At 40.7% G+C, this 13,971-nt stretch overlaps 1 protein-coding gene across 21 annotated transcripts in view; it reads right to left on the bottom strand.

The window, feature by feature from the left end:
• KCNMA1 (potassium calcium-activated channel subfamily M alpha 1) overlaps window positions 1-13,971 on the bottom strand; it is a 767,652-nt gene that overhangs the window by 223,558 nt on the left and 530,123 nt on the right. For all 21 annotated transcript variants that reach the window (XM_055131433.1, XM_055131423.1, XM_055131426.1 and 18 more), the window contains one exon: window positions 12,221-12,376. In XM_055131433.1, coding sequence (XP_054987408.1) covers window positions 12,221-12,376 — 156 coding nt within the window. The remainder of the gene's footprint in view (window positions 1-12,220; window positions 12,377-13,971) is intronic.

The following is a 13,971-nucleotide window of genomic DNA, read 5'->3' as shown; positions in this document are numbered from 1 at the left end:
ATGAATGTGCTTTTTAAAAAATTATAAAACATTCATGGGCTGGAGCGATAGCACAGCGGTTGGGCTTTCGCCTTTCACGTGGCCTACCGGTGTTCGATTCCTCCGCCCCTGTCAGAGAGCCCGGCAAGCTACTGAGAGTATGGAGCCTGCACGGCAGAGCCTGGCAAGCTACCCGTGCATATTGGATATGCCAAAAACAGTAACAATAAGTCTCTCAATGAGAGACATTACTGGTGCCCACTCGAACAAATTGATGAGCAACGGGATGACAGTGACAGTGACAAAACATTCATAAAATGCCATATTATTCAACAGAAGAGAGGAAAAATGTATTGACACACTGTAGCCTGGGGAGACTTCTACCATCCCAGGAATTCTACTGAAGAAGCCAATATCAAACATCAAATATTGTGATTATATTATACTCAAGTCTCAGAAAGACAAAATTATAATTACAAAGAAGAAATCAGTATTTGTCTGGGCAAAGGGAGTTAGAGGGCAAAGGGCAAGCACAATAGAACTGCAGGTATCAGAACTTCTGTGTCCTGATTCTGGGGGTAGCCACAAGACTCAACATAATGTTAAAATGCAAAGAACTGTATATACGCAGGCATGTGCATACTCACATCAATGTTAATGTAAGCTAATTTTAAAAATAAAACAAATAAGGATCTATATGGAAAATTAGTAAAAGTGACATCTGCACCTATATGCTCATTGCAGCACTGTTCACAATAGCCAGAATCTGGAAGAAAACCCGAGTGCCCGAGAACAGATGACTGGCTAAAGAAACTTTGGTACATCTACACAGTGGAATACTATGCTGCTGTTAGAAAAGATGAAGTCATGAAATTTGCATATAGGTGGATCAACATGGAAAGTATCATGTTAAGTGAAATGAATCAGAACGAGAGGGACAGACAGAAAGATTGCACTCATTTGTGAAATATAAAGTAACAGAATGGGAGACTAACACCCAAGAATAGTAGAGATAAGTATCAAGAGGAGTACTCCACAGCTTGGAAGCTGACCTCACATGCTAGGTGAAGAAGCAGCTCTGATAGAGAAGGGATCACCAAGCAAAGGGTACTAGGCGGGCTCTCTAGGGATGGGAGATACAGGCTGAAAACAGACTATAGACCGAACAAGATGCCTACTTAATACCTCTGTGGCAAACCACAACACCCACAAAGAGAGAGTGAGCAAATGGGAATGCCCTGCCACAGAGGCAGGGTGGAGTGAATAGGACAGGGTGAGGGTAGTGGGAGGAATGCTGGGACCATTGGTGGTGGAAAATGGGCACTGGTGGAGGGATGGGCACTCGATCATTGTATGACTGAAACGTAAGCATGAAAACCTGTAAGTCTGTAACTTTGTCTCACAGTGATTCACTAATAAAATAAAATTAAATTAAAAAAAATGAAATAAAATAACATTTTTTTAAAAGGATCTATATGGAAAATTAAAAGAACCTCTAAATGTTACTGGGACAATACTCTTTAAGCACTTTTCTATAATCGATACTGGTGAGTGGAACAGTGAATGTAGTGGTGACACTTTTCTACTAATCTTATGTGTATCAGTCCCAAGCCCCACTGCTTGAATACAAATTGTTTGATTGACTTGAAAAATGTTACTATCATTAGAAGGAGCCTGCAAGGATTAGGAGAAACTGTAGCTACTTCCTCACATGGGTCCTCTTCTTCTTTTAGCAACACTGTCTCCCTTCTGGAGCTCACTCCCTTCTCACTGGCATTTTCCCTGTGAAAAAGGCCCCGTTCTGCAGTCTGGACCCATCATTCCTTCCCTCAGATGGTTGGAACTAAACCTTTTGGGGCTGGTCAATCCTCTGTGCCATGATCTCCTTATCCTGAGCAGTTCAGACCTTGACTTAGTTACTCCCAACAAATTTTCCCGCATAAGACATAGTGGACTTGGAGAGACAACTCTGGGAATTTTTTTGATTGTGGGACTATAGAGGGAATGGAGCAGACAAGCATGTGTCCTACCTCTGACGGATTATATTCACACACATACACAAACACACACAGATGCACAAGTACATGCATTCACGTGTGCACACTCATTGTTTGGCATGAAGAAGAACATAGAATACTTCTATAAATAATTCAAAGTGATTTCTAATCTTTTAAAAGCTGTGACTTTGAATATTAAAACCAAGCAAAGTTTATATTTGAGACATTTCTCTAGGGGAAACAGTTCATAGCACTGAGTCATAAACCCTGTAACCTAAGTGACCTCTGCCACTTTCCATCCAGCTGTGCAACCAGAAGTCAGCCATCTTCCTAACTCTCCTTCTATTTCTATCTACTCTCTATTTAAGGAAGAATTAGAAATATCAAATACATTGTACTAGGCCTATTTTCTGTATGATATTCAATAGAATGCTTGTCTATCTGAAATTTTTTCTTTAAACTATAAAGTACTATGCAAACTTAGGGTACTATTGTGATTTGAAAGTTCTTGGCAAACTACTTACCATATCAAATGCATGGTAGTTGCTTTCTTTGTACTCCCTAGATATGTAAAATAGTCAACTCAAACTTTCTGGCTCCTCATCATTGTCCTGGAGACAAAGTCATAATTGGTATCATTGTATGAAAATCTTATTTCTAATGGTCTACAGGTAATTTTGAGAGATTTGATTGCAAAATTACTAACAAGGGATAACACCAGAAGTCCAAAGTAGGAGACTAGAATGGGTGGGAGGCTGGGTCAGGAGGACTTAGCCTGTGTATATTCAGACAAACTTAGAAATAAATATTATTAATGAATGGCCAAAAGTCTCGAAATGAACTTGTTTTGAGGTTTGATCAAAGGTTCTGCCACGAAGGCCATTCTTCCACATTAGAGACAGTATTTTATTATTGGTACAGAACTGGGCTGAATAGTAGCTTTTCCTAGGTTTTCCCTCTGAGTCTAGCAGCTTCTGGGCCTCTGTCCCCACTGGGCACGGGCTCTGCTTTTATGCTATGTAATCTTTCTGTGCTGCCTTCCTTTGTTCAGTCCATGCCAAGATCCAAATAAAAGAATCCATATGTGATTACAGCTATAAAACCAAAAGGAAAATATTAGACAAAAAATATAACATTTTGGGGTTTCTAAGTTTGTTTTACCTTTAATGCTAGGCAGACAGTTTACACAAATCATTTTGCTGCAAAGTAAAGAATAATGAGTTAAATGTGTTCCCTGTCACTATCAATCATGTTCATTTGCTTTTGATTGACCAAACATTTAAGACACATGAAATGACTTTCTAATCATGTTAGGTGGGTGGAGGGAGGCCGAAGGAGAGCTTATGAGGAAGGGAGTTTGAACCTCTTTTATTTTATTCTGAAATTCCATTGACATTTTCTGGCAATCTTTTAACATGCTGCATGGGCTTCCCTTTGCTAATAATGTTTGCCTTGAGAATTTGTAAAGGTCTGAGAACTCACTAATTCAATGTTCTAGAAATTATTGGGGCCAGAGGGGAATGAAATCCCTGTTAATCGTTCATGGATTAATTCTCTCTTCATTTGAAATCATTTGCAGGGATGTTGTATATTCAGGTGGGCATTGGTCTTCCTGGACAGGCTGCCTGAGCAGCATGGGGAGGCAGTCAGAGTCCTTGATCTAAGGAGATTTAAGTACAAAGAAAAGGGGATACACATTGTTGTTAACCCAAATGGGTTACTGAGGCTTAGCAAATTCATTTCAATTCATGGGTGTTTATTTTGATTTGTGAATTTAAACACTGACTGGATTTTCTGGCAGTCTAAATGGTTTATAACCAAATCTTACCAGCCCCCATACATCCTCGCCAAGGATTATAGAGCTTTGCATTTCAAGTTTCTGCATGGAGTCAAAGTTCTTTAATTTGGCAAGGAAACCATCCACAGTAGCAGTGAAAGACGTTTTCAGCACCATAATCACCCAAAATTGTAAGGACCTACCCAGCTGTCTGCAATAAAGACAGACCAGCCTTGGCTGAGGGCAGCTTATTCATTCATTTATTCAATATAGACATGTTAACTATTTAGTAGGAGTCAAGATCTGTTCTAGCCACTGGCACATTTAGCAAGAAGATTTGCGCTTTACAGAGCTTATGCTTTCAGGAAAGAGAGGAAATAAACAATAAATTCCATAAATTAGAGCCAAATGGAGAGTAAATAAGGATGTGACTGTATGGGATGAAGAGGGGAGGGTGACACAAAAATTTTAAATGTTCCCCTGGTATTTTTTGCACACGGTAATGCTATTTACTCCACGAAGTCAAGAAGAACATCTATCTCTTTCTGAAGATAATGGCAGATAGGACACCATCTTCCTGTAGAGACTTTAAGAAATCTCAGAGCAATTATGATTTTACTTCTTGATTTACCTCTATTTTCCAATAAGACTATGGAATCATAAATCATTACTTTCTGTATCATTGTCATCCCATTGTTCATTGATTTGATTGAGCAGGCACCAGTAATGTCTCTATTATGAGACTTGTTTTTATTGTTTTTAGCATATCGAATATGCCATGGGTAGCTTGCCAGGCATTGCCATGTGGGAGGGATACTCTCAGTAGCTTGCTAGGCTCTCCTAGAGGGACAGAGTAATTGAACCTGGGTCGACCTCATGCAAGGCAAATGCCCAACCTGCTGTGCTATCGCTCCAGCCCTATCATTACTTTATCAGACAGATAACACTTATTTATAGACTGGTGACTTCAACCTTGTGTCGCTATCAGTGCTCCCGAAGAGAATCCAGAATTAGACCAAACATATACTGTCATCTACATAAATAAAAGGCTCATGGAGTATGACAATGTACTCTTTCTTATATAGTCCCTAATTACAAGGGTTTTTTTACTTTTTAGTATTTAATAAGCTAAACATTTATGAATGTTTAATTTTTGTATATTATACTTCTATTTTAATCCACCACTAAATTATCCCCTGTAATATTTAAGAGGAAGGGGTCTATGAGTAATTAACATAGAGCAAAGATATGAAGAATTTCATGAATGAGAATCACGAAGTTAACAGGAGGGGGAGTTATAGTGAGAGGGAACAGCAAGTGCAAAATCCCTGGACAAGCCAAAGGGATGTTAAAAACAGGAAGTCCTTACAAGATGAGGCCAAAGAGGTCAAAGGAAGTTGAGAGCTATTCAAGGTTGAGATTCTCCAATCTATGAATATGTGTAATGTCTGATAAAGTGATGCTTTATGATCTTTTTCTCATTACTAGTCCTTAGTTTATTCCACCTTTTTAAAAATGGTCTCTGCAGTTTCTTGTGTGCTGGGATTAAACAAATTCATGCTAACTTTATCATCATACTTGATGCAAGTGCCTCTGGTTAGTGTGACAGGAGATCTCTGCTCTCACAGCTTTTGGCCAAGAGCAGACTAAACAGAATCCAGTTTATACCCTTGAGTTCCTTTCGACAGTATAGGAAAATCACCTAGTTCCTGTGGTTTTTCTGTATCTACATTATCAACCCTTAAGTGGAACATCCTGTTCATTTAGCACTATCTGATCTCTAACCACCTATCTAGCAAGTTCAAGTGAGAATTTTCCTAATGTCTTTCTGGATAAATACCTATGGCATGAAAAAATTACTTCCACAACTCATAAAAAATATATAATTTTTGTATATTATATAAAGTATAATATACAAAAAACCACTCAATGAGAAAGATTCATTGTCTCCCAGAGCACCTACATAAGCCAATAATGTTTGCCATTGAAGACAGTAGTATGCAATGCCATTTAACTTTGTGCGTGCTTTTTCATTTTTTCACCTGTTTCATCTTAGCCTACAATTACCCATCACCCAACTTGATGCAATGATCTCTGTCCTTGCAAAGATATTTAAAGAAAAAGACCAAAAACACCCACAGGTTGGGACTATGCAAACCTGTGGCCATACAGCATAGTCAATGCAGAGGTTCTTGAAGCTTATTGGTGCCTCCTAGTTATAAGGATGACAGTGTGGATAGCTTGGAATATAGAAGGTGCTGAGGGAATCTCTAATGAATCAAAATACTCCATAAAATAAGTGATTTAAAGCTGAAATATTGGCACTAGTTAAGTTCTCTCTTCTGTTGGTCATATTTTTATTTGCTGAAGGACAAACCTGGAACTAGTTTGCCTGGTTTAACACCAGAGTCGGTCAGTGTAGGATGACATTACTTTGTCCTCTCCCTCCTTGCCACAAGTAGCTTGTCCCAGTTTTCCCCAGAGTTTAGGCTTACCCCAGGCACACACATCAAGGTGTTCCCGAATCTCTCCCATCCTTTTGTTTAGCTATAATCACTTCTCCATGCTCTCTTCCCCGAAAGAGTTAATCCGCGGCTTTCCCTTAATCTGACTCTGCTAATTTGTAAGGTCAGACCTTCCTAGGATACTGAATTTATATTATATAAGTTTATTGCCTTTCTCCTCTTCTTGTGCCTTTTGAATAATTTACTTTAAAGCAATGTCCTTTTCGTATGGGCACGAGAAGACAATATTAACTTGTAACTTTTACCATATTAGCTTTTGTAACTTGGGACTTAATTGGCTTTGAATATTATTCCCTCCCGGGCATCTGCTTTCTCCACTTAAGCCTCAGTTGCCCTCAGTTCCTAGCACCCCAAAAGCAGGGGCCCGACGAGGGATGGGACGGATCCAGGGCAAGTGGTGAGTTATGTGCTACCCTGGCATCGAGATGGGCCTGGCCAAAGTGCCTAATTCTTAACTATAAGTTGAGAGCTTGATCATAGACAAATGCTGTAATGATCCAAAAGTAATGATGAGACTAGGACCCTGCTAGGGACAGGAAAGATTGATCTGGCCTGAGCACTGTAGTCTGAGATTGAGATGGCCCCAGGAGAGCAATTCTATAAGCTTTAATGCATCTCTTATTGTGTCCATACAAAATGATTAATATTATGAATTCTTATATGTTTGCTGGCTGAGGAGAAGAGAGAAACACACTCATGGGACTCTGCCCTTGGGTGGATCCTCCTGCTGAAAGAGAATTAAGTCCTAGGAGAAGCATCCCCTAAGGGAAAGGAACCTTACCCTATTGATGGTGACCACACCTAGGTGTAGACCCCAACCCCCTCATGTTGGGGAGATTTAACTAGGCTGTAAGAGTGGGTTGGGGGGCCAGATCCATGGATCCAGAGAGAGATCCAGAGCCGGGAGAGAAGCAGAGAGAGAGAATGAAACAAACTGATCGAGCAACCAGTTTGGCTTTCTTCCTTCCGTTGCCTGTCCTTGACCGACAGCACACACTGCGGTTCTGGGGCACCGAACGCGGGTAGTGAGACAGCTGCCTGGAGAGCCCAAGAGTGTGCGCGCCCCTCAGCGTGCTTTAGTTTTTTACAGGTCAGTATCAAGTTTTATGTCTTCATACAGGTTAATTAGCTTCTTTAATCTACTGTGGCTGCCACTGAAATGTGGGGACAGTAATAGTGCCAAGTTTGGGTAGGGCAATTGTCAGGGAAAAAAATGAGATGATGTATATAAATCCCTTGTCATAGAACTTGGCATGTGTGTTAGAATTCTGTAGATTTTAGCTAATATTAAAGAGTCCTTACTTATATCTTCTGCTTCTACACCATAATGTTTTTATACGTGAGTATATACAAGTATACATATGCACATAAACCTAACCTCAAATAAATAAATTAAAATTATTCCTTGGTTACAATTAGCGTTAGACTATATATTGCTGAAAGTTTACCTAAATATGGTAATATACATATATAATGAAGAAATAGTTTTCATATTCAACAAGGTACATCTGAGTCAAAGCACAATCTGAATAACACAACTCTGATTTCCACAATGTTTTTTCATTCAAAAATTGAAAATGTGATGGAGATTGTGATTTTATCAGTTTGAAGTAACATTTCACCCATAAATCCTAACTAGCATAAAACAGAGGAAAGTACAAGAAGCTCATTATGTATTTCTCCATTTCCAGAACTGATTTATTCAACCAAGGAAAAAATTATGTCGATTATGTCACATTCTAGGTGGTTGTGAGTGTGTGCCTATGTGTGTGCTCATGTGTATGCAAAATTATAGTTTAGTAGAATTAAAATAGTTAGAAATGCTGAGGATTCTTTACATGTGATAAATTTGGAGAATGTAGACTAAAAGGAAATTTTAGTAACAAACAACCATCTAAACACATGTGTCAATACACATATATGCACACATACACATACACAATCCTGTACAAGGACAGTTAATCCTAGTAAAGAACAACAACATAGTTCACAGAGATGTCCAAGTCAAACCCAAACTTGAAAACACCAACTTGAAGAGAAAGTTAAGTATTACATGGTAAGACTCTGAAACAGAAAAAAAATCAATGGATCTTAAATTACAATCAAGCAAGAAAGCCAAGTAGAGGCTAAGTGTGGCCACTTACTCAGGAATGAGAGCTTGGAAGATAAGCTAAAACATTTCATTGTCTTGGTCTTTACAGAAGACATTAGGAAGATTCTCACTTGAACCTGCCAGACAGGTGGTTAGAGATCAGATAGAGGTAAATGAACAGGATGTTCCGTTTAAGGGTTGATAATGTAAGATACAGAGAAATCACAGGAACCAGTTGACTTTCCTGTACTCTGAAAGAAACTTAAGGATATCAACTGAATTCAGCTTAATCTTTCCTTAGCCACAAGCTGTAGGGTCATAGAAATCCTGTCACCCCAAGCAGAGCCTCTTGCATCAAAGTATTATGATAAAGTTAGCATGGACGTGTTAAATCCCAGCACACGAGAGACTGCACATGAGACCATTCTATAAAGGAGAAGCAAACTAAGAACAGGTAATGAGAAAAAAAGATCTCTAGCAGTATATGCACTGTAGCACTGTCACCCCGTTGTTCATCTATTTGCTCAAGCAGGCACCAGTAACATCTCCATTGTGAGACCTGTTGTTACTGTTTTTGATGTATCGAATACAACACGGGTATTTGATATGTCATAGCTTGCCAGCCTTTGCCACGGGGGCAAGATACTCTCGGTAGCTTGCCAGGCTCCCTGAGAGGGATGGAGGAATCAAACCTGGGTCGGCAGCATGCAAGGCAAATGCCCTAGCCGCTGTGCTATTGCTCCAGACTTAGCAGTATATAGCAAGCTTAAGTTATTATCTCCAAAGATGTGAGCTAAAATGATAGATTCCTCCAAAGCTGAGATCAACCCAAAGATAACACATCCAAAATGGAATAAGGACTTTCATGGCCAATGGCAACAGGCTCCAGCATGCGGACCTTTGAAAGCGACACTGAAGAGATAAACAAGTACTTCCCGTGTTTCTTGCTACCTTTGGGCTAGGCCTCTTTCATAATTCCTACAAGCCAACAGCTCATCTCTCCTTTATAGAAAGTTTGCTTTCTGTCCTGGACTTTTGGTCTTGCACATACTAAAAGCCCAGTGGATAGCACCATGCATCTGATATGTCATCACAGTTATTTTGGTTCCTTTGTCTTCTCTCAGCAAGGGCAGAGTACAATGTCTTCCTCAGAGCCAACAAACAGACACTGTACCTGCCCAAGGCAAGAGAAAGAGTGAGCTCACACTTCTCCTTCAGCTCCCAGGAGCACTAAGTGTTCTCAAGGGATCAAGTGTTGCCAGAGCCACAGCCCCTCTCCCTCTGTCCTAACAGGCCTGTTGGTCCCCACGGAAGTGATGATGAATTCTCCACCACAGGCCATGGGGAACACTAGGGAAGGAAGCAATTTCTGTAAACAATAATCCACTTATAAATTCCTTTTTCCATCTGTCCCCCCAAATAAAAATATGTGCAGGCTTTGTGACCTCCTGGAATGGGACATAATATATAAAACATGCCAAGAAGAGCACATTATGGTATTATTATGGCCTAAAAGAGACAAGGATCTGGGATTTGTAGAATAAGCACACCAAGACAATCTCCTTAATCGTGTGTGCTTAGGGCCTTGAAGGCTACCCCTACTTTAAATTAAATGAATGTATATGTGGAAGCCCTCTAATTTCCAGGTCATGTGCCTTAGCAAATTCCAACACAAAGACCACTTTAATATCAAAAGACCATATTCAGAGAGCTATCTATCTTCAAACATTGGGAAGTTGGCACTAGTCTGAAATAACATGGTAACATGACCTTGGGAGAGAAATATGTTTTCAGTTACACCAAGGCCCAGCCCAGCTCTTCCTAAATAGAAACTTGGCAGTGGGATGAGTTGGGCTGAAGGGGATGTCCTTGGCTACAGAGGTGAGGCCCTTCAGGGTCCTGAAGAAAGTTGGACAGAAGTTCTCCCTGCTGGTAATAACACTGAAGACTCAGCATCACATTTGTTATATTAATTTTCTTGACAGACAGCTTGAGTTACCATGCAGGCACCACAAAATCAAAACATACCCATGGCAAGTACCCCATCTGTGGCAGGACCTTGCCAAGACCCGTGTTACAGGAACACAAGGAGGTAAAGCCCAGCTCTTTGGACCATGTGCTCAGTCCTGTGGGCAATCCCCTGCTGGATGACAACTCCAGCACTTGTCTGAATGAGCCAGAGGAGCGCTCTTGGTGACAGGCCTTCATCCGGAGTCTGGTCTCCTTGCACTGCTGCAAGAGCCCTGGAGACACCAGGGCTACATCTGGCTGTCTGCTTTGTCTGTGCTAAGTCCAGCCCCACAGACCTCCCTGTCGCCTCCATTATGTCCACATTCAGTTTTGTTCTGGCAGGGGAATAGCAGCCTGGTTTAAAGACATTTCCAGGAACACACAAATCCTACTTGTGAGCAACATCTAGGCTGGAAGTTGTGTCAGGTCAGCAGTTAGAGCACCCATGTGCACAGAAGAGTTTTTGCTCAAGCTATTGTTAAGGTGATTGATGTGGCTCCAAAACAATCTATTCTCTTCCGTAAAGTGATGCTAGCTCTCTATTGCTGAATGAATGTAAACTGGGAGCGCACAGAGGGGAGGGACATAAGGAAAACAATCCTGTTCTGAGTGGTAGCTCTCCTTCTGGACTTATGGGAGGGCATCTCATGGAAACAGTCGATCTGCTTCCCGTTCTCCCCACCACTCCCTCCCACTACATCCAAGGTCACTTCCTCAGCTCTACCCAAGAGCCTTTGTGCTGATGCTGGATGTTCCAGATATGGCCAAAGTCTAAAGGTCCCACGCCTTTGACTTCAGAGTTCTTGGCCCCTTTGTGGAACCTCCTGGTGACGCACTCCCAATCCACCACATCCACTGCTAATCTACCACCACTACTCAGGATAGGAAATGTCAATAAATGTGTATATAACAGGAAAGAGAATGCAAGTCTAAATCCTAACCTAATTGACAGCAAGATCAAATTATCCAAGGTCTATGCTATATAAGCTTTACGTTGGTGTGTTAACAGGACTGTTAGAGTTAAGCCTAATTCAGGAACAAGGGTTGGTGCTGTCAATCCCTTGTAACTCAAAAGCTCCCTCTAAAAGGGAGACTGGGCCCACAACACAATATCCTGGAAACATGATGTCCCTAGCCTTCCCTGTAAGGACAGTCAAGTCTTTCCTAGCCTGAATTAGTCTCACAGGTAGGAGCCATCTTGGAGGATTGGGCAAGGGTGCTCAGTCAACTCTGTGGGGTGGACAGGCTGACAAGAACATGAGCATATCCAGACCGCCAGTCTCGGGACGCGAAGGGCACTGCTGCCAAGGACTCGGTTCATCATTTCACTTTCCATTCAAATAACCATGGCATGTCAGCCTTGCTGGCCTCCTTGATTGTGCAGAAATAAATAAATGAATTATGTTGTTGGGGTTTGGGCTTCAGCACAAACACATGGTCTGCATTTATCCGCACAGTGAGAGGTCCACCAGCCACTTGATGTAAAAGAGCAAAATGATAATTCTTTTCTTTAGGCGCTCTGGTGCCATATGGAATGTATATAAATCATATTTTTGTTTTAACAGCGGAGGCTTTGTTGATAGATAAACATGTGGTTTATCTAAAAAAAGAAAGGATTGTGCTTTGAACAATCATTTAATGGCCGTGGATGTGCCAAATAAAAATAAAAACATAATTTTGAAAGAAGTTGGCTGTATGCCCAAATCTGTAACAAGGAATTTCTCCTTAACCAAAGTGGTTAAAGCCCCTCGATCTGTTTTGAGTTTAAGCTGTGCTCTCTACTCAACCCCACGACAAATTGAATCCTGGGCTAATGTGCTCTAATAGGACAAGACGTTACCTTTATGAATGACCTCATGGAGAAGAGGTTGGCGAGCATGGTGGAGAGGCCTTGGGCCAGGCAGCTCTGGGCTATGAACCCCAGCTTGAGTTCTGCAAGGCAGATTGCATCATCACCCTCTTTCCAATTCCAGCTTGGAATGTTTAGCAGATGGGCCTGTGTAAAGAGAAGCAGGTATGAGACCTTACTTTGTTAAATGTTTGATTGTTTAAAATCACTTTGGGGAAATGCGACATTGCCCAACCACTCAGGGTCATCTAGACACATCCTTTTTTCCCCTGATCTGGGACTGCTGGTGGATGTTTTGGTCAATTCTTCTACTGATCAGAATTCAGTCTCTCTGGAACATTTCTTCTTCACCTTCCAAGCCCAAGGCTTCCCCCTTGGGTTTGCCACTTATCCAAATAGAGTCTAAAGAGAATGTCCTTTTGGTGTAGAGAATGCATCCATGCTACTAGAATGTGTTGCTAGGTTGTTCATAAGTTGACAACCTGAATAGAGTCAAAGACTTTCAGATGCATGTGTATATTTTAGATTTATTTTCGATCTGTCCCTGTCCTGAACATTGAATTAATATTTGAGCAGGTAACTGGAGGACTTGAGCAAACTTCAATTCCTAAGCCCTCTTCCAAAGTTTATGATTCAGTACACATGGGTTGAGTGGTGAATTTGGATTTCTAACAAGCTGGAGGTCTTGCTGTTGCTTATTCAGGACCACACTTGGAGAAGCATTGCCCTAATCATCAGACACATTAGAGTGCAGACATGATATAATCTGCTGCAGATGAGATGATCCTATTAAACAATAGGTTGGACCCTGTGATAAGGACCCACAGACTTGCTAATCAAGTTAATTTTAAGTGGTAAGAAGCAAGGATTCATAGATATTATGCAGAATTATTTTTTTTAAAAAATCAAGATTAAAAAAGTTTTCCGAAATAATCCGACCGGATAAGAAAAGGAAGCATTTGGGGCTGGAGTGATAGCACAGTGGGTAAGGAGTTTGCCTTGCACACAGCTGACCCGGGTTCAGTTTCCAGCATCCCATATGGTCCCCTGATATGGAATTACCACCAGGGGTAATTCCTGAGTTCAGAGTCAGGAGTAACCCCTGAACATCAATGGATGTGACCCAAAAAGCAAAAAAAAAAAAGAAGAAGAAAAAAAGAAAAAAGAAAGAAAGAAAGAAAGAAAGAAAGAAAGAAAGAAAGAAAGAAAGAAAGAAAGAAAGAAAAGAAAAGAAGAGGAAGCATTTAATTTAAAATTATTAAATCTTAGGATGAGAGAACCAATCTTGGAGGAAGAAATGAGGGTAAAGAAAAACTTAGTTGTGTGGATAACAAAACACCAGTCATGTGACAGATTATGAGAAATACAAAACTTGCTTGAGAAAAATGGTCTCTAGATCAAAGGAAATGAATTATTTTTGTACTGTTGAAAACTGGTTAATCTAGTTTCAGGCTACTTGATTCAGCTGTAATCATCATACTTGTAAAAGGAAAACTTATCATGGGAATAACTTCCAGAGAAAATGGAGACACACAAGGGCACAAGACAGTGAGGACTCTGGAAATAGCTTCTGAAAATGGTCACAAGACCTAAGTGTTTATGCTGAGGTAGGACCACACTGTTGTGAAGATCTCAGGTACTGCTATGAGAATAAGAGAGATAGGTTTCCCTGTTTGGCTTGGGACTGGGGTCAGGGGAAGGTGGGAAATTAAGATTAGACGGTATGTGCTATGAGAAATAAG

The sequence above is a fragment of the Sorex araneus genome, chromosome 3, assembly GCF_027595985.1.
Source record: "Sorex araneus isolate mSorAra2 chromosome 3, mSorAra2.pri, whole genome shotgun sequence".
Lineage (NCBI taxonomy): Eukaryota > Metazoa > Chordata > Mammalia > Eulipotyphla > Soricidae > Sorex > Sorex araneus.
This window is presented reverse-complemented; position numbering and strand designations above follow the sequence as displayed.